We start from the raw sequence: 22,113 nt of genomic DNA, 5'->3' as shown, positions 1-22,113 counted from the left end.
CTCACCAGACACAGTCTTCTGGGGCTTTGATCTTGGACTTCTCAATCTCCAGAAATTTAGTTAAATGAGTTTCTACTGTTCTGAAAATGCTTTTGGACAAGATTCTGAAGTTGTGCTGTTATTGGGTAACTTGCTTCTAAAAAGTGGCTCACCAGCTAAATGTTACCAGGTTGGGTTGCTGGCCTCTCCTTCTGGAGTTCTCATCTTGAACAAAGAATTGGATGAAATGAGCAAAAAGCAGTGGCACTTTATTTGAAAAGGTAAAAGTGAAGAGTAGGAGAGAAACTGGCTCTGAAGAGTAAGCTTGGGCTGAGTAAAGAGGAAAAGAGGGTGATAAAGATAAAAATACATGCTGCAGTGGGGAAACACAGCATGGGCTATCATGGTGTGGGACTGCATAACTCTGTAATCATAAAACTCCCCTAGCCCCAACTGTGATTGAATGTGAGTAAATAGATAAAGATGCTTGTTAGTTCCCCGACACTAGATAAGATCTGTATCAGCCATAATTACTCAACTCTTTGTTCGAAAACTGATGTTCCCACACGCTATCTATAGAACAATCTAAGAAACATCTGCTGACCATCAGTACATGTCAGGCTAATTAACATACAAATGTAAGACCACTAACCTTTGTTCCCTCTTCTGTAAATTTCGCCTGTTAACTTCCCTGCAAGCCCCTATTAAAAAGAGCCTCGGACTCTGGGCTACGCCTCTCTAAGCTACTTTGCTTTGGGAGTGCCGTCTGGCCAGACTAAGGTCTGTTTTACTTTCCAACTTGTCCGGTGTGTTCCTTCCCGGGTGTTCTATGCTGCAGTCAGCTCCTTGGAGTATTTGCTAAGGTCCTTGGTCTTACATTCTGGAGGCACCGCTGGGATCCACTCGGAGCCTTTGGTAAGGACAGCGGTCTTACAATGGAAAGGTATGAGAGCCTGCATCTACCTATTTTATAGGGTGGCTTTCACCTGGTAATATGTCCTAGGATGTCAGTTGGCTTTGGTTTTAGGTAGGTGCTCTAGTGTAGTGTTCATTTACCTTCTTCAGGTGTAATGTTGGTGATGTCTGATTTGAGTGTCTTTTTGGGTTCTCTCTTGGGCCTTGTCTTAAACACTTTTAATCTCCTTAGGAAACAGGTAATAACAAGATCACCAGATAAGTAATCCAATTTCAATAAAAATACCAACATCAACTTATATGTCCCATTGACTTACCTGGGTAAGAGGCAGTACAGTTGGCATCAGACTGCTAAAATAAGCATCAGTAACTCTTGAGCCAGTTACTTAATTGACTTGTGCTTCATTTTTTTCATCTGTAAAATGGGAGTGATAACATATACTCATTAGGGAGGAGAGGATTAAATTAGTTTATATGTATGGTATATTTTATCCTCATTCTAATTTCCACATAATAGCTAACATTTATTGAGCTCTTAAAATGTGCTAAGCATATCCCGTGGTATCAAATAAATTCCTACAATTGCCCTTTAAGGCAGGTATTATTATTCTTTCCTACATTTTACAGATGAGGAAAGGAGGCTGAGAGATTAAGCAAAGTACCAAATTTGTATTTTATATACCAACAGCAGGCATTTAATAAATGTCTTTGCCAGGTGTGGCAGCATACACCTGTAATCCCAGCACTCAGGAGGCTGAGACAGAAAGATTGCCACGAGTTCAAGGCCAGCCTAAACTACATAGTGAGTAGAAAAAAACACCAAAATAAATAAATAAATAAATAAATAAATAAATGTATGCCTTTGAATTAGAATGAAATGAAAAGTAGAATTTTGTGCATCCTCTGTTCTATCTGGTTCAGAGGTAGAACAGTATAAAGAGATTACCTATTGAGAGGCATAAGAATATTTTTTTTCATAAGAATATTTTTACACTGTTGGTGGTATTCTGTATTTTTAAGTCTCAGTAAGTATGATACCACAATGCTTTGAAGAAGCATGAATTGAAATGATTGATAATAGCAACATTTAATTTCTATGGTACAATGATAAAAATTGATTGAGGAAACTCATTTTTATTGTTATTTGCTTGAATAAGTTAATACATTTGGTGGTGAGAATGTTCCCTTGTCCTCTATTCTCATGTCTAGTCCTGCCTCCACTCCAGTCCAAAGATTTCAATGGAAGGTCTGAACTCGCCGTACCGCACTTCAGAGTCAGAGGATCTGTTGAGAGGCCATGGTGGTTCCAGCATGTATAGAGGTGTCTAGTATTCCACTTTGGGTTTTTTTTTTTTGGTACTGGGGATCGAACTCAGAACTTTGCGCCTGCCAGACAGGCACTGTGCCCACTGAGCTACATCCCCAGCCCCGACTTTGGGTTTTGAAACCCACTTAAAATCATCTCCGGATGTTTGATTCTGCTGGGATTTCCTGGCCTGGAGTAGAGAAGGTTGAACTTTCTCGGATGTCTTAGGCTTATAGTGGAGTTTGGAGATAGAGATCAACCTTGCAATTTCAGAGCCAGGCAGGAATGCTTCAGCATATGAACATTTGCCTAGGTACCTTTTCCTATGTTTTGGTTTTATGAGTTTTATTTATTTACTTATTTTTTTGAGACAGGGTCACACTATGTAGTGCAGGCTGGCCCTGACTAACTATGTACCCCAGACCAGCCTCAAACTCATGGCGATCTTCCTGCCTTGGCCACCTGAGTACTAGGATTACAGATGTGTGCCACCATGCCTGGCCCTTTTCCAAGTTTTGGGCCAGATGCTGTAGAGAAGAGTGTTATTGAGATATCCTTATAAATGCTTCTGGGAAGGCTGTTTTGTCTCTTTCCTTGCCACTTACCTTACTATCTCCATTACAGTCTTTCTGGGTAAGGCTGAAGTCTCTACAAGCTTTGATAGGATTTCAAATAATAGGATCCCTGAGTTGCCAGTTAAATCTAAACAAATTTCCTTTTCTGGAGCTATGGAGGGGAACAAAAAAAAAGTTTCAAAATGTCTTCTGAACAAAGCACTTATCAAAAAAGTAATAAGATGACAGTCTTTTTACTATTTACAATAATAATAATAATAATATCAGGTCAGGAACTAAAGATATAGTAAAACAAAATTTTGTTCTGTTTTGTTGAAAGATCATTTTGATTAAGGGGCAAACAGAATAATCACTTAATATAAAATACTTTTAGTTCAATGTCTTCTAAGTAAATATATAACACTTTTACAAGAATGAATTATATGTTAAAGACTACTGTCTTGTTCCTCTAAGCAAAGAAATCGTTGATAAATATATCCTTGGTTTGTAAGAAAACTCTCATTTTATTTTATTTTTTTTTTTTTCTAGTATCGGGGATTGAACTCAGGACCTTGCACTTGCGAAGCAGGAGCAGTGCCACTGAGCTACATCCCCAGCCTCCGTTTTTATTTTAGTATTTGGAAATGGTAACTTTTTTTTAATCCTAAGGACACTATAGTCTAGAAATGGGTGTGTTTTCAAAACTGCATAGAGGATTTGAACTTTGGAATGTATTATCATAGAAAATATGATATGAGTAGTGGTTAGATTTTCCAAGGCAGGCAGTCTTGTAAGCTTAAAAACAAACCATGAGAGTACTACTCGCAATATCTCAAGCATTCTTACATAGCATGTATAGCCTCACATGAGAACATGCACTCTAACCTCAAGCAGACTTGCACTGAGTTAGAGGCTTCATCAGTATGAGGAAGGTATTTTGAAAAACACCTTGAAGAAAAAAAAAATACCTTGAAGAGCAATAAATTATCCATGTCCAAATCTACATGAGAGAGATCACTTTTTTCTTCTAAAGAAAGGACTTATTTTCTTTTGTAAAAAGAATGCTTCTGAAAGTAGGACATAAACTTGATAAAAAATTAAAACACTATAAAAGGAGACCACATTTTTCTATACCTATCACTTTCCCGAGTGTTCTCTTTGAGACCAAATGTAGGAATCCTTTAGACAACACCAGTACCTCCTTAATATATATAAGTTAAAATTCTAAAACAGCATTAGTTTGCGTAGCAGATATTGTTTTGGGGAAGCAGTTTAAAAATAAATCACATTCCAGATTACTCTTTCCTGATTTGTCTCTTGATTGGAGGCCTCAGTGAATAATGTTTACTATGCAGTGGGTTGTAGCTACCAAACTGCCATCTGTTTCGTAACATCTACTCACCCACAGCCTTCAAGAAATGGTTCTTATCTGTCAGCACCTTTAAGAAGTCTGAGAAGTTCACCTTCCCATCTCCTACAACAGAAATCTAAGCTCAGAACAAGGATAAGATGTGCTTAAATTATTAGGCTATATGTTAAGTATGATAGTTAAAGTACCCTGGGGGTCACTTAATATTTAAAATCAGTGCACGTTAATTTGTTCAGGTCTTCTTGAAGTGATTTTAACAACATTACATTGTCTCCTGCAGGCCACAGAAATAAGGGCAGGACGTAAACATTCAGCCAGGGGTTCCCAGGCCTTGTAGTCCTGTGCATTCAACCTTTTCCAGAGATTTGCAAGGAATTTTTACAAGGAATCCACCAACCTTTCCACTCTGTATCTACTCCTATTATTTTTGTTTTAACATTACCCAAGTTATACCTCATTTCCTCTAAAATTAAAGGATAGTGAGTGCTACTTGAGGAGCGGCTGTGTTTACATGAAAGAACAGAAAAATCAGGCAGAGTTAGTGGAAACAACAAATGATACCTTAATTAACCAATGACACTGAGTCACGAGTAGAACTGATGTTGACTGAATGGGCTCTGGGTGAGAAGTGAGAGGAGATAATGTGCTGAATATATTTTCCACACAACATAACAGCCTTGACCACTGATCAGTAGATTGGTATACTAGCAGAAACATAAATCTGTATGTTTGAAAAATATCAACAAAAATGCTATGGGATTTAAAATTTAGTATAGGTGGGCTATAATGATTGCAGAAAGATCTGTACTAATGATTCAGATGGGAACAAAGGCTTGGATTTCCTTGGTAATATGTCATTTTTGAAACTGTTTATGCCTTGTTATTTCAAGGCTTTGTCCAAAATGGGCATCGTGACAGGTAACTTGAATATTGTGATATTGAGAGGACAGTCACCGTTTCCACACTAGGTTTTTAAAAGAGTACTGCATTTCATAGCATTAATTTGACTTCATAACTTACCCACATACCTCACTGATATTCTTCAAGGTAAACATGCACATAGAGTGGTTCCTCTTATCTACAGAGGACACATTCCAAGACCCCTAGTGGATGCCTAAAACCTCAGATAGTTCTGCACCCCAAGTACACTATGTTCTTTCCTGTACATACATACATATGATAAAGTTTAATTTATAAATTAGGCACAATAACAGATTGACAACTAAAAATGAAATAGATCAACTATAGTAATGTATGTTAATAAAAACTATGTGAATGTAGCATCTCTTGAAAGAGTCAAGACAAATATTAATATTTTTGCTCTGTGGTTGACTGTGGATAACTGAAACCATGGAAAGTGAAACAGGCAGATAAGGTAAGGCTACTCTTTTTTTTTTATAACCTCTTTTTTAAAAAAATAATTGTCTCGATACATTTTAGGTACACAATATAGTGACATTCATCATTGGGAATTTGTATCTTTACATGATATGTCTTGGTTCTTATTTTTTCCCCATTCCCCTGCCCTCCCTTCAACTTCTCCACCCCTCCCCATTTACAAAGATTTTGTTTGCATTTTTTTTGTGTTTTTCTTTTTTTTTTGGTACCGGGGATCGAACTCAGGATCTTGTGCTTGTGAAGCAGGCACCGGAACCACTGAGCTAAATCCCCGGCCCTTGTTTCCATTTTTTGGTAAGGGTACTCTTTACTTTCGTTTACGTTTTTTTTTTTAAACAAATGTATATACAATAGAGGTTTATTTCCTCTGTTTATACAATCACTGAGGAAAAAAATATGTGTTCAGAAGTCTTTTTAAAAAAGAATGCGACATCAAAATACTTACGATCAAGATCACCACATTTTAATTCATTATAGACATCATGCTTGGTTAAATTCATTCCTAATTTAGCTAAAGTGCTCATCATTCCATTTAAATCAATACAACCAGTTTTATCCTTGTTGAAGGAGTTATAGGCATCTTGGAAGGCTGGAGAAGTAGAATTAAAAGTGAATATTTAATAGACATCTTTAATATAGGACATTGTCAATCCTTGAGATTTGAACTGGAATAAACTAATTGGAAGAGCCGAAAACCAGACGTGGCAGGTGAAATAGCCTTTCAAAAAGTTCATGTCCTAATTCCAGGAACCTATGAATATGTTATTTTATATGATAGAAGGGACTTAGGAGATGTAGAGAAGATATACTGGCTTGGATTACCTGAGTGGTCCCAATCTAACTTCAGGACTCCTTGTAGAAGAAGAAGCAAGATAGATGTGGCACAAGTCAGAGAGATTCAGAGCACGAGAAAAACTCAACCCACCACTGCGGGTATGAAGATGGCGGGCAATGTGATGTGGAGTGCTGGCAGCTGGAAGGGGTTGAGGGAGACTCCTGGCTGGCAGACAGGAAAGAAACTGGGGACATCAGCCAAATAGCTGCAAGAACTGAATTGTGCCACAAATCTGAATGAGATTGCAAGCAGATTCTCCAGAATCTCCAAATAAGAGCTCAGGGTGGCCAGCATTTGAATTTCACCCTAGTAAGACCTGGAGAAGAGAAACCAGCCAACCCTGCCTGGACTTCTGACCTACAGAACTTGAGACAGTGAATTTATACTGTTTTGCTGTTGAATTTGTGACAATTTGTTACGGCAGTAATAGAAAGCTGATGCACCAAGTTGAAGCCAAATTTAATATTTGTGTATGTGTCTTTTATACAGATCTACCATTTTAAAAAGAAATATTCAAAGCACTAACTGAAGCTGGGTGTGGTGGCACATACTTGTAATCCCAGCTGCTGGAAGGCTGTGGCAGGAGGATCACAATTTGAGGCTGACCTGGGCAACTTAGTGAGACTCCGTCTCAAATAAAAAAGGGCTGGAGATAGAGCTCAGTGGTAGAGCAGTTGTGTATTGTTCCTGAGAAAAACTAGGGCATTTAGCCTCATGTTCTTGAAACATCCCTACATGTTACCCAGGCTCTTGCCAAACTAAGGGGACATCATAAGTAGAGACTAGAATGTCTGAATGAGCTACATTGGGAACTGGGCAAACTAATATTATCTGTAGATCTGCCTTCCTGTCAGTATGCTAAATTAGCCATTCCTTGAAATGCTGGTCATAAAATAGAACAAAGCAAGCTAATGATGTCACTGTGATGTAGTTTAATCTGTGAAACTTCCTCCCTGCAACAGCTGCGTGAGGGACAGAGCATTGTGGAGTCCTGTAGTCCAGGTGGTCACCATGGATGCTCCAATTTGGTAAATGCTTGTCTAAACTATTATCACTGGGCCTCCACAGAGGTGCTGCTGTTAAGTACACATCCCTTGTGGACTTGCTGAGCAGTGCTGTTGTAGAAAATGTGTCCCTTATGGGATTTTGCCTAGCAGTGCTGGTGAGTGCACACCCTCTGTGCAATTCTGCCAACTAGCACTATTGGACCCCTACATGTTTCTTGTAAACTACCCCTGATAGTAAGCTGCAATTAACCGTATCCTACCCTGTTAGTACCTGTCACTCTTAATAAACCTTATCTCTCACAAGCTGTCTGGGTACTTTCTTCGGTCTCTTAATAACCTACTGCCCTGCTCCAGCACATGTGGGCTATGGACAAGACAGCTTGCCTAGTATGTGCGAGTCCCTGCATTCCATCCCAGGACCAACCCTCTCTCCAGCATAAACTAGAGCCAAAATCAGACATGTATTTTCTAAAATTAGTGAATGCAAAAACAAACCCAGGACAAAGTATATTCCAAATGGCACCAGGCGAAATTTATTTCATATCACAGTCAAGTCTTAGCATCTGTATTTATGAGTGATTAATTTTATAGAGAAAATGATGTCCATCTTATAATTTTGTGGAAATGTGACACCTTTCTCTCTTGGTAAAATGCAGCTTCTTTAGGACTGGAACCAAATTATCCTGACTCCTTTCTACCTTCTCCTAATCTCTCTAGCATGTTCTAGGCATGCATTCATTCATGCAATGGAGTTCTCATATTAAGTATAATAGGTAAATTAGGTACTATTTTGGAAGGTGGTGTATACTATGAGAAAAAATAATGTTGGAGGGGAGCGTTGGAAAGAAGAGACAAGTTCTACAGACTCACATCTCCATGTCTTCCTCCCTACCAAGATCTGTATCCACATACTTTGCTGTTCCACAAGTAAACTTTATCTTTTATCTAGATCCAGCCCCTCCATTGTAGATTAGAACCTATCTTCTCTCCCATATTCAAATATATTATCTAAGAAAGGTCTCCTTTGTCTCTAACATCCAATCTTACTATCTATATATTATTCCTACGATCATGCAAATGTACTGTTATTTCTCCCTTAAAAAATACATTGTGCTGAGCATGATGACACATGCTCATGCCGGTAATCCCAGCGCGGTAATCCCAGCGCTCGGGAGGCTGAAGCAGGAGGATCTCCATGAATTCAAGGCCAGCTTGTACTACACAGTGAGTTCAAGACCAGCTTGGACTACACAGTGAGACTTGGTCTCAAAAATCCAAAACCCAAACCCAAAACAAAAACATTGCAACCTCATTTCTCCCTTTAATACCACTACCATATGAACTGCAAAAATGTACTGATAAAAAATAAAAATTGAAAAAAAAAAAGAATTCAATCAGTATGGACTTATGGATGTTTAATTAAAAAATATTTTTTGTGATGCTAGAGATTAAATCCAGGGCTTCAAACATGCTTCTATCACTGAACTACACCCCAGCCCCAGCCCTTATTTTGAGACAGGCGTTGGCCTTGAACTTTCCATCCTTCTGCTTCAGAATCCTGAGTAGCCAGGATTATAGATATGTGAAACTAATCCTGGCCTCATGGATGTTTATTTTATACTTTGGGTTTTAATCCAATTCTGAATTGTTTATTTTTGTTGCTCAAGTTGTACTAAAAAGTAGTGGAAGGCAAAATATGTGGGTATAGACACTGGTAGGGAGGTAGATACAGAGGTGGAAATCTGGAAATTCTGTTCTGATTGCTTTGGTTTTGAGTGAAGTAGGAAGCAAGGATATACACTGAGAGTGAAGGTGGGATATTCTGGGGTTTTGAGGTATTCAAAAAATGTATGCAGAGGATGGGTGTGGTAGTGCATGTCTGTAATCCCAGCACTCGGGAGGCAGAGGCAGGAGGATTGCTGCGAGTTCAAGGCTAGCCTGGGCTAAATAGGGAGTTCAGGGCCAGCCTGAACTACAAAGTGAGACTCCATCTCAAAAAAAACCAAAAAAAAACAAGTGTGCAGAATGAACAAATTAACTTCTCATAGGAAAGTTATGAGGATTAAGCATTTGAATAACCAGTTTTTCTACTTTTATACTTGATGGTTTGACCTCTTGGCCTTTGCTAAGCCTGCAGGGCCTGCCCCTCACAGGCCTAGTTAGTTCCCAGTGATAGTAAGCAGCTAGTTTATATATATGCCTTTCACATGCACACCAGCCCATCTGGACACCATCTCTTAACCATCTACCTTCTCTGGCTCTTATGTGCCGGGCCCACTAACCCCAGATCCAGGTCCTAGACCAAGTGAGGGACAGTCCCAAACCCCAGAGGGTCACTGAAGTTCTTCAGTGTAGCTAATCCTAAATCTGCTTATTCTGCCTTGCCTGTTCCTTTGTGCAAATATCACAGTAAAGCCTCTTGTTGATTTTTTGCCATGTCATGGTATGCTGTGCCTTCTGTTTTTAGGGATCTACGAATATAAAAACACATCTCCATGAAAATCATCTCTGTGTCCACATGTTACTTATCATATCTGATTAAAACAAATTTCTTGGGGAAAAAAATAAGAACCAAGATATATCATGTACAGGTACACACACCCAATGATAAATGTAAATGAATTGTATACCTAAAGAGTACCAATAAAATGTACCAATAAAATTAATCGGAAAAAAAACCCCACAAATTTCTTAAGGACTTGGGGTGTATCTCAGTAAGGGTCTGGTTTCAACTCCTAGCACCAAAAACAAAACTCCAAAGAAACAAACAAACAAACAAACAGCACAACATACTACAAAGGCACTTTAGAAACTTCAAAACTGTTAAAGCATGTATCTTAGTTTTATAAGTAAAAATACAAATTCAAACAAAAAACAAAAAACTCAAAATGTAAATCTGATCTTGACAATCCTTTCTGTTTTCCAAACCAGATTTCTTAGTAATAAAGGTGATTTTTTTTTTCATTTTAAATTTAATTTTATTTTTGGTTTTCTGAAATAGGATCTCTCTTTGTAGTACAGACTAGCTTTGAATCCCTATGTAGTCAAGGCTAGCTTCAACTCACGATCCTCCTGCCTCAGCCTCCTGAGCGCCGGGATTACACGTGTGTGCCACCACACCCAGCATTTTTTAAAGCATTTTTTTCCCAGTACTGAGGATTGAACCCCGAGATTCATACATGAGCTACATCCATAGCCCTCTTCTCTTAAATGAAGGAGTGTAGACACCTCTTGAAATCCTAAATCTGTACTAAAGAAGGGATTGTATATATTAAGGGGCTGTCTTTTATGCTGTAACTTTTGGGGTGATTCTCATTACCTTCCATTTGTGAAGGGCTCAACTTTTCTGTGTGTTGTAATTGGCACTGAAGAGATCTTGGTAAATCTTTATCCCTGAGAAGAGACATGAAAAGATTTAAATTTAATATGTATGTAAGTCAAAGGAGCAAACATTAGTGCCATTCATTAGTTTTTGCTGACTGGAATGAATGTGAACATGATAATACATGCAGAGTCATGTTTCCCAGGGGGATGGTTTCTGTCACTTGCCATCAGACACAGGATGGACAGTGAGAAAATGTTGGCCCCTCGGGTCCACACCTCTGCGCTATACTTGACAGTCATCCTTGCCTCCCTTAAAAAACTCTGAATTCCTCCATTTTGTAAAACAAGAAACTGAGGGTCAGAGCTATTAAATAACTTATCCCAGGTCAGGCTAAAAGTCTTAAATTCTCCTGTCCTTAGAAATATAAATTGTTTCAAAATTTTAGTACACATAATGCTGTGATGTATATCCTTATAGAGAAATGTTTGCATCTATGATTATTTTACAACTTTAATTGCAAAATTTTATTTTTACCACATATGTGAAAGACAGAAAAAGACAGAGAACACTTCCAGAAAGTTTGGAACTTTGGTTGCCCTTTCATTTTCCTAGGAAAGAAAAATCTGGAAAAGGAGGGAAAATATTAATATTTAGGAGACACTTTGTATAGATTTATAATAACTTATTTAGGAACACAGAAATGTATTCTGTAAGACTGGGTTTGCTTATAATATGGTAAATTAAATAAGATTTAATGAAATATAAATTAATTAAAGCAACCATACTTTTATAGATTTGTATTATTTAAAATGCATTGAGTTTTGAAACTAACAGAACTAAAAGTTTACAAATTATGGAATCTCTTAGTTTTTGTGGTTTTATAAAAAGCTATTGGTTAAAGATAAACTAAAAGAAATAAACATTGAAATTAAACAATAAAATTATTAGGTTTTATTAATTTAGTATCCTCTAGAATATTATTTTCAACTCATTTTCAAAGAGGGACTGGAGAGAAAAGGAAATGATAAGCATCTATCTATCTATCCATCCATCCATCCATCCATCCATCCATTTGCAGTGCTGGAGTTGGAACAAGCCCTCTATCACTGAGCCACACTACAGCCCAGCTGTGATAAGCTTTTAAAAGGTATTGTTCTCAAATTTGTAACATGGATATTTATTGAACTTGCCTTATTTTCTTAGCTTATAGTAACACTGATTTCTTCTTCTGAAATCACCTACTTGAAATTCTGAAGACTCAAGTTTGCCTTTACTAAGGCAAATATTTTGTATTTGTAGATATGAACAAATTTCTTTAGCGTGATGCATCTTTTGATGCAGCAGATACAGAAGTGTGTTGTCAAGAAGCAAAAGGAAGGCATAAGTTTTGACCTTGCATTTGTTCTATGCAGTATAAGGTCTTTATTAGTTGCATTATGGAAGGAGACTTTTGGCACAGTTTCAAACCCTATCTTAGACCAAACACTGGAGAAAGCGTTTCTATTTTATATAAGTTTCAAATTGACATAGGAGATTAGGGTGCAAAGCTGGGAAAGTAGGCAGGACCTGTTAATTACAAGATCCTAGAACACACGGCAGAACAGTTCCCAAAACCGTGGACTTCTGGGAATTTGAGCAGGTTTTCAATAGGATGCTTAGACCTCCTATCAACTTGAGGTGTGGGATCCCAGCACCGCCTCTCAGGATCCATATGTAGAAATTCTCGTGGTTTTCCTCCAGATTTTTTTTTTTTTTTTTTGAGACAAGGTCTCACTGTATAGTTCAGGCTGGCCTTGAACTCACTATGTAGCTCAGGCTAGTCTTGAACTCATGGCGATCCTCCTTGCCTCAGCCTCCCCAGTGCTGCAATCACAGGTGTGCACCACCATGCCTGGCCTCGAGATTTGGACAATATAAAAGGACACAGATGCCAAGAAGAGCTGGCTATCATGGCTTTCCTCATGATAGCCTGCCTTGTTTTCTACAGGGTGTACTCTTATCTTGCTTTTTCCTCTTTTACTCGGCCCAAGTTTCTTCTGCAGAGCCAGGTTCTCCCTCACTCTTCTTCACTTTCACTTTTTCAAATAAACTTTGCCACTGCTTTTTGCTCATTTTGTAAATTCTTTGTTCAAGGGGCCGGGGATTTAGCTCAGTGGTTCTGCCTCCTGCCTCAAAAGTACAAGGTCCTGAGTTAGGCCCCCGGTACCCCCCGCCAAAAAAATTCTTTGTTCATGATGAGAACCTGGAATTTAACTTCAGAAGGAGAAGTGAGCAACCCACAAATGATTGTAGAACCTTTGATTTAGAATGATCCCAGTCCAGCCTTTCATTTAGGGTGTGAATTTCCTCTATATGTGGTATTATTTAGTCTTTGCTAGACTACTTTTTGTGACAAGGAACTCACCGCTTCAAAAGGCAGCTTGTGCCAGCTGCACACATTTGTAATCTCAGTTACTTTGGAGACTGAGGCAAGAGGATCACAAATTCAAGGTCAGCTTGGGCAATATAGTATGACTCTGCCTCAAAATAAAAATACGAAAAGATTGGGGAAATAGCTCATCACTCCCTGGGTTCAATCCCTAGTGCTGGGGGGAAAAAATGGCAGCTGATCAGCTGTGGTGGTACACTCTTGAAATTCCCAGCACCAGGGAGGCTGAGGCAGGAGAATCAGGAGTTTGAGGCCAGCCTGGGCTACATAGTGAGCTCAAGGCCAGCCTGAGATTCATAAAAAGAACATGACTCAAAACCAAACCCAACCCAGCCCAACTCAACCCAACCCAACACAAAAGATAGCTTTTCATGTGGGGTAAGGGAACAGTAATACTAAGGGTTTGGCTGCTATAAGGTTATTTTACCCATTATTATCTAAAAAGTGTTAGAGATACGATTTTTTTTAGCACTGGCAAACCCAAGAACACTAGCAAAAATATCCTCAAGGTGGTAAAGAAAATGAACAACTGTGATAAAAGAGAGGAGTTTTTCTTCTTATAATCTGGTAAAATGTATCTTGGGCTCTTTCAGTTATTAGTAGCTGTGATTTTGGAGTTTATTGGTAACTGCTTGAGAGAAAGCTATTGTTAATGATACAAGCAAATTTCCCTCCTCAGTTTTAGCCTAAGGCTAGTCATGGGTAATCTACCAGATTGCCTTTTACGGGCTGTATTTGTCATATAGACCCTTTTTCTATATTTTGACTTGCTTAGGGGTTAAGCTCTACCTTAAGGTCTTCTGAATTTATTTTCCTTTAAACTGGCACTCAAAATACCTTAGGGTATAACTGACAACTCCTTGAGCAGTCTAGGGTATTCTGTGTCCTAACCAAAAATAGCATTTCATTTGGGAGAACAGGAAGGAAAACTGTTTCTCTAGTCAAAAAAGAGGTTTATCATTTTCTTTTCATAAAAAGCTTTCTCAATTTAAATGTTTTGTTTTATAACTAAATTCTCCACAGAACAGATATTTGAAGAGCATTCTAACTTGTCTTATAGCCTTTATGGGTATTTAATAATATATCCACTACATTAATAATTCTTTATCATAATATAGTAACACTTCCATTACCTACCTCTTGCTGTGGAAGACAGGTACTTTTAGGGGTTTCAACGTAAGTTTTGATTTAATTTCTGAAACTGCCATGTGGCCAGTAACTGCGTCTGGAACTCAGAAAATGCAATTAAGGATCAATTCACAGATTAGTTTCTTTATACTCTTTTGGAACTTTTCCAGTGCAAGGCTTGGAGGTTGAAGTCTAGAGCCTCAAGTAATGATTATATGCAAATTCACATTAGAGTTATGGGCAAAGTTGGAAGGCAATGTGGAAAATTCCTTTTATTTTCCCTAGATCTGAAAGCAAAATTTCTTATTACTGCTCCTCCTCTCAAATACTGTATTATCACTCTGATGCTATATAAAAATAAATGCTGGGGTCAGGGATTTAGCTCAGTGGTTCCGCTGCCTGCCTCGAAAGCACAAGGTCCCGAGTTCGATCTCGGTACCAAAAAACAAACAAACAAAAAATAAATGCTAAGTGTAATAAGCCAGACTCGAAAAGACTGTGTGCTCTCACTTATTCCTATGTGGAATCTAAAATAGTCACTCACAGAGTGAGTAGAATGGTTGGAAAGAGGGGGATATGAGAGTGCACACTCTCAGTTATGCGAGATGAGTGAGTTCCAAAGATCTAATGCATAGCATGGTGATTACAGTTAACAGTATTGCACTGTGTACTTGAAATTTGGTAAGAGAGCACAGCCTCAGTGTTCTCACTTCCTCTCAATAGTAACTGTGTGAAATGACTGATATATTAATTAGCTTGATTGTGTGATTATTTCACAATGTATACATACACAAAACCATCATGTTATATATCTTAAATCATAAAAAATGGTGCCAAGTGAATCAGATAAAGCATCCTAGAAATATGTGGAAAAAGTTGGGGTTTTTTGTTTTTTTTTGTACCAGGGATCGAACTTGGGACCTTGTGCTTGTGCAGCAGGCGCCGGAACCACTTAGCTAAATCCCTGGCCCCATGGAAAAAGTTATTTAAAGGCAAAATTTATTTATGAAGCAGAACATTTCAAGTTCTAATTGGCAAATGTTATAGCATTTTAAATACCTGCCTCCTTGTTTCTGCCTTAGGCACCTGACTGGTAGTACGTAGCTTTTCTCAGGGTTTCCTTCTGAGATGCACATCCCTGCCCTGTCAGTTCTTCTGGCCCCAAAGTCTTTCTTAAAAGTAGGAGTGGGTATGGAATAAAATGCTGTTTGCTACTCTAGACCTTCTTGAATCGACTTCTTCACTAAAACCATTGCTCTAGTCCTCCCTTTACCACTCTGCATAGTTTGAGAGACAGGACCTATTGACCACAGGTTGGGTGGTAGGGCTTCCACCTTTGTTCATTTTATAGCTTCAGTTATCTTTTCTAGAAGTGGAGTGAACCAGGAGTGTGACGCATTCCTGTAATCCCAGCACTTGGGAGGTTGAGGCAGGAAGACATTGAGTTTGAGGCCACCCTAGGCAACATAGCAAATTTTTGTCTTTTCGGTGGCTCAAAAACAAGAAAAGTGGGTCATTAACAGGAATAATGAACAATAAATACTATTAAACCATGAAGAAAAAAGTTTCTTAATGTCTGATTAGAATCATTTTTCCCCAGGTCTTTACTTCAGAACCTGGAGTGTAGTTGTTTCTAAACAACTCAATTACAGATGTTCGGAATCTAGAAACCTACCACACAGCTGGGAACTCCAGAGATGTTCAACAAGTTAGGTACTTGAAAGGTGCTTTGAAATCATCCTTATGTTGAAAATCATCATTTTAAAACAAACTTCAATCCCTCAAAGACATGACAGTGTTTTCTTTTTAAAAAAGGACTCAGCATAGAACTGTAAAAATTCTGATTTTTTACCTACTTTTAAGCTGTGCCACTCACCACTTTGGGCCTTCAATCAGATCAAGAGCCCAACAAAGGGTCTGTTCCATCACGCAACTGTGACCTCATTCATTGCTCTAGCTCAGGCCCAGGGAGAGGACCCACAAATTCATTCCTGTGTTGGAGCAAATCCCCAGTACCACAAAACAGACAACCGAAAACAAACAACAGAAACCCCAAGCCATATCATTAGGTCTAAAAAGAAGGGCAAAAAAAAAATCACTCTCATAAGCTTATAAACTTTAATATTAGTAAGAAAAGTGACTTTAAAAAGCAATTAAGAGGGCTGGGGATTTAGCTCAGTGGTTTTGCCGCTTGCTGTGCAAGCGCAAGGACCCGAGTTCGATCCCCAGTACCAAAAAAAAAAAAAGCAATTAAGAGCCGGGTGTGGTGTCATATGCCTGTAATCCCACCACTTAGGAGGTTGAGGCAGGAGTATTGCAGTGAGTTCAAGCCCAGCCTAGACTACATAGCAAGACCCTGTCTCAAAAAACAAAATAAAAAACAAACAAAAAGATTGATTCTGTTAAGCAGGTATCATAGTATTCATGATCTGACCTCTCTCATGGAACTGTAAATCCTAGTGTAGGAGTTAGATTCATTGTGGTTTTGATTTGAGTTTCCCTAGTAAGTAATGATGTTGAACACCTTTTTATGTGCTAATCGTCATTTTCATATTTTCTGTGAAGGAATGTCTATTCATATTCTTTGTCCATTTCAAAATTTAGGTTACAATGATCTTCCCTTACCCTTAGGGAATATATTCCAAGACCTGTAGTGGATGCCTGATACCACAGTTAATACCAAACTCTATATAGACTATGTTTTTTCCTATGCAGACATACCTAAGATAAAGTTTAATTTATAAATTAGGCACAGTAAGAGAGGCATGTTTGTTTATGGGTAACCACAGACTGTGGTACCCAGAGTTTAGCTAGTAATGCACTGGAGCCTCCAAAAGTGCTTCTGGATTCACTTAGCAGCAGCATTTCTAAAAGTTTTCCACTCCTGCTCTGGGAGTTTGTTCCTTATAAGTATGATTTGACTTTACCCAGGTCTTTTCAAACTTAGTGCATTAAGAACAAAAACAAGGGAAGATAAAGGACAGGTTTTTTTTTTCTTTTTTTTGATAGCGGAGATCAAACTCGGGTCCTTGCCCTTGTGCAGCAGGTGGCAACACCACTGAGCTAAATCCCCGGCCCAGGACAGGTTTAATTTACAAATTAGTTCAAGAAGTATCTACTACGGACTTACTATGTTAAAGGCAACCAAATTGAAAATGGGGATAATGACAGTTCCTATTAACATGGAGTTGGTGGGAAGTAAAAAAAAAATTTGCTTTTGTTTTTGTGGTTTTTAAAGAGACAAAGTCTCACTATGTTTCTCAGGCTGATCTCAAACTCCTGGGTTCAAGTCATTCTGTCTCAGCCTTCCAAGTGGCTATTGTACCCAGCTAGAAGTAAAATTTTAAATTATCCTTTGTCTTTAGTTGGGGTAAAAGACATATTACATAAAATTTACCATAGTAACAAGTATTGATAAGTATATTCACTTTGTTGCACCACCAATCTACAGAACATTTTCGTCTTGCAAAGTGGAAACTGTGCTCATTAAATAACATCTCAACATTTCCCCATCCTTCCAGACCCTGACAACCACCATATTTTCTGTTTTTATGCACTTGGCTGTTAAAGATGTCTTATGTAAGTGAAACCATACAGTATTTGTCCTTTTGTGACTGGCTCATTTCACTGTGCATTAATATCCTTGAGGTTCATCCATTTTGTAGCATGGGTCACAGCTTTCTTCCTTTTAAGGGCTGAATAAAATTCCATTAAATGGATATACTGCCTTTGGCTTATCCATTCGTCTATGTGGACACTACTATGAATAGTGCTGCTCTACATGTACAATTATGTCCTCATTGGTTCATGGCAAAAGCCCATACAAAATGTCAGAAAATATTTCTAGGATCAATTTTTACAGCAAGTTTTAATATTTAAGTTTTCTCTTTTGGTACTGGGGATTGAACTTGGAACCTTGCGCTTGCGAGGTAGGTGGCGGAACCACTGAGCTAAATGCCCGGCCCTTATTTAAGTTGTTTTTTTTTTTTTTTTTTGGTACCAGGCATCGAACTCAGGTCCTTGGGCTTGCACAGAAGGCATCAAAACCACTGAGCTAAATCCCCAGCCCCCCTTATTTAAGTTTTAATATTAAGTTGTCTAATCCTTGTTTTGCAAACTTCTAAATATTCTGATTTTTAATATTTTATCTTTTTATGAGTCTATGTAGCTTTCAGTTAGTTTCTTCACTAATTCAACAAATATAGCATTTATCCATTTGCACCATTTTATATTCATACCAGTAATGTATGAGAATTTCAATTTATCTACATCTTCATTAATGCTTGTTGTTTTTATTACATTAATCCTAACCAGTCTGAAATATTTCACTGTGATTTTGATTTGTATTCTCTAATGACTAATGATATTGAATATCTTTTTATGTGCTAATCGTCATTTTTATATCTTCTGTAAAGAAATGTCTATTCATATCCTTTGTCCATTGAAAAATCTGGGTTACAATAATCCCTTCCTACCCTCAGCAGACATGTTCCAATAGCCCTAGTAGTTGCCTGATACTACCGATACTACCTAGCTTTATAGATACACTGTTTTTTCATATATATACATACCTATGATAAAGTTTAATTTATAAATTAGGCATAGTAAGAGATTAACAACAATAATTTTTCATTATTAAGTCAAGATCTTTCATCATTTTATTTAAAGGAAGTATTTTATGGCTTCTCTTTGGCAAATCTGAATTGCAAGGATTACTCTTCTTGTGGTTTTGGGTCACTACTAAGTAAAACAAGGATTACATAAACATAAGCAATGGAATACAGTGATAGTTGATACACCCGAGACAGCTACTTAGTAACTAACGGGTGGGTAATGCAAATAGTATGTAAATAGGGGACAAAAGGATGATTCATGTCCCAAGCAGGATAGGAGATAACAATTACTATCATACTACTCAGTAGAGCATGCAATTTAAAACATATGTATTATTTATTTTTGGAATTTTCCATTTAAAATATTGGATTGCAGTTGACTGCAGGTAATTGGTGCTGTGGAAAGCAAAACTACAGATAAGGGAGGAATAATTTTGATTGTTGAGTTGTAAGAGCTCTTGATATATTTTGGATACTAAATTCTTATTGGTAATATTGTCTCCTATCTGTACATTGTTTTTTCACTTTCTTTATAGTGTCCTTTCAACTACAAAAGTTACTCTCACAATTTTAAAGCTAAAAGAGAATAGATAAAAGAGAATGAATACATCATCAAACAAATTTACTCCTTTCATTTTATTGAATTAATTTATTTAATGGCAGAGTGAGGAATACCTACTTTGTAAACTGCACTATGTTATCAAACAGTTACAATGTAATTAGGGGTTAAAAGACAGCAAATGAAGCCCTTAGCAACAGTATATCTGATAATCAAAGTGGTGCAGTGTGACATGGACTGTAAAGGCAAAAGGAACTTTGGAAAACGGAGAGGTAACGGTGTCCAGTCACCTTAATAGACAGAGGGTAGAAACTGACAAGACAATTAGGGAAAATAATTAAGGGATTAAAGGTTGTAAGTCAAAGTATTAACTCCTATTTTTTTTCCAGCGGTGGAGAGTGAACCTAGGCCCTTCACACTGAGTTACCTCGTAAGCCCTTTTTATTTTCATTTTGAGACAGAGTCTTGCTAAGCAGCCTGGCTGGAGGTCAAACTTGTGGTCCTGCCTTAGTCTCCCAGAGTGCTGGGATTATAGGTGTGTGCCACTCTGCTGGGCGCCTAACAATGCTTCCTTATTAGGTTTCATTGGCAGTTTTTATCAATTTACATACAGTCATCATTCTATTTGCTTAAGGACTGAATTAAGAGTCAATTTTTTTTTTGTACTGGGGATCGAACTCAGGACCCTCATATAAATTTCTGAAGTTAGGGAAAGTAGAATAGGAGGGATGCATTTTATCTTATTTTTTCCCCAGATAAATGGGAAACTAAGGGAAAAGGTCAAAGTTATATGCAATTATCCATCTTAATTCATATGCTTCTTTTTCCCTTAATGTATTGAACTCCAAAGACAAAAAATTGAAAACCTTAGAGGCAGAATTGAAACTGAGACTATTCTTTTATAATTTATTCGCTTTTTCCTTTCAAAATGTAGGGTAGTTTTGTTTTCTAAACATGAGAATAAATATCTTATTTATTGATGTATAGGTTAATTCAAATTCAAAACATATAATTTATAGAATTAAGAAAAAACTGTCAGACACTTTTTCCTTCCTGTCCTCTGACCTCTCATCCCATACAATCTTTCTCCTCTTCTTTCCTTTTGCTTGGCTCTTCTCCCTCCTGAGATATTAGTTTGCTAGAGGGACCCTATGCCATTCTTGAATACTGCATGTGGCGCCATTCTGGTTAGGAAGGTGACATAGAAGATTTTTTTTCCCAGATAAGAAGCAGACTTAATTTCTACAAAGTAAGGTTTTTCCAAGTGTATATTAGAATTTCTGTATTCCTATTGAGTGCAGTTTTAGAAATTCTGACATAGAACTTTGCAACCAAAGCACTGCTGAAGGTCAAGTGGCATTCTGAATGTTTACTATTAAGTGACAGAAATATCAGCAGGTCTTGAAGTAGTTCACATGTGAGTGTTATTTTTGTGTTATCAAGCTTAGGTAACTGGAATTCATCTTTTTTTTCCCTCAGAAAAATAGAAATGGAGATTAAAAGTGGCAGAGTAAAGATGGAAGCAAAATACAGCCTCTCAGGGACTGGGAATCAAGATACCTAAAAACCAACTTGATGAAATAAAAAAGATCTCCATGAATTGGTAGAGAGCTGACAGGAAAACTAGAAACTACAGAGAAGCTGGAGAAACTGAATACAACACAGAGAAATAATGAAGCAGTCTGGATTGCTAACCCCAGCTCCCATGGAGTGGGACCTGACTTCATTAACGCCAAATAAGACTCTCCGGTTCAGCAACTCCAGGGAGAAACAATGGACCAGGCTAGCAGCACTAGCTACACACACACAGACAGACACACAGACACACAGACACACACACACACACGCATGCACGCACACATACCCCTACAGTAAAACTGCAAAAACAGTGTAGGAGTTTACTCTGAAAGTAACTCAGTAGCCATTTTTGGGAGGGGTTAATTGTTTAAAACTAACTTAAAGAATAATTAAAGAACAACTACACTTCAGGGTTTCTGGGGTCACCCTACCACAGGAACCAGACGGGAGACAGCCATATGAGATGGTCATGGAGAGGGTGCAGGCTAGCCATACACCCTCTGAGAAATGTAAGCTCAAGCTAGGACACAGGGGTCCCACCCTCCATGGTGAGAGGCTGGGGCAGTCCTATGTGGTTTTTGGAGGGGGCTGAGTCTGAAAATGCTGGGATTACATCCAGAAGATGAGTTGACCTTCCCCTCCCCTTGCCCATTGCCTACATCCAGCACAGAACTAGGTGGGGTTTTTTTTTTACTTTCTCCACCTGCCAACGTGATCAAGGATACACCTCAGTTTGGACAGCTGCCACAGTCTAGAGTATATGTACATAGGGCAAAAGCTAGGGAGAGAAAGCAGTGACTTGGGGTGCACAGAGTGACATGGAAACTGGAAATGGCTGGAGTGAACACAGCCCTAGGGAGAACACCATTGACAAATAATGCTGAGCAGGAAAGGTGGGGCAGGGTTCACCATTCACACCTAAAAATGTGAATGTGGAAACAAAATAGGACTTAGTAGGGATTTGCTATCTCTTCCCCATACCTGGTGGATTCCAATACTATACACCCTAGAAAGAAAATACTCATTTAAAAACATGAAGGGATATTTTGGACTTGTTTCTCTTTTTTCTTTTGCTTTTCTGTTTTGGGAGGAAAAGAAAGAACAACACTAGAAAAAAAG

At 38.1% G+C, this 22,113-nt stretch overlaps 1 protein-coding gene across 1 annotated transcript in view; it reads right to left on the bottom strand.

The window, feature by feature from the left end:
- Efcab3 (EF-hand calcium binding domain 3) overlaps window positions 1–22,113 on the bottom strand; it is a 61,273-nt gene that overhangs the window by 18,622 nt on the left and 20,538 nt on the right. Inside the window, exons 8-12 of the mRNA XM_087203847.1 lie at window positions 14,254–14,341; window positions 10,683–10,756; window positions 5,967–6,110; window positions 4,157–4,228; window positions 2,806–2,926 (exon numbers count right to left, since the gene is read on the bottom strand). Of these exons, the coding sequence (XP_087059973.1) occupies window positions 2,806–2,926; window positions 4,157–4,228; window positions 5,967–6,110; window positions 10,683–10,756; window positions 14,254–14,341 (499 nt within the window). The remainder of the gene's footprint in view (window positions 1–2,805; window positions 2,927–4,156; window positions 4,229–5,966; window positions 6,111–10,682; window positions 10,757–14,253; window positions 14,342–22,113) is intronic.

This window comes from Heterocephalus glaber, unplaced genomic scaffold, assembly GCF_053883595.1.
Source record: "Heterocephalus glaber isolate CG9 unplaced genomic scaffold, H.glaber_assembly_v1.0 deba00001812, whole genome shotgun sequence".
NCBI lineage: Eukaryota > Metazoa > Chordata > Mammalia > Rodentia > Bathyergidae > Heterocephalus > Heterocephalus glaber.
Note: the sequence above shows the minus strand (reverse complement) of the source record. Positions and strands in the feature narration are given on the sequence as shown.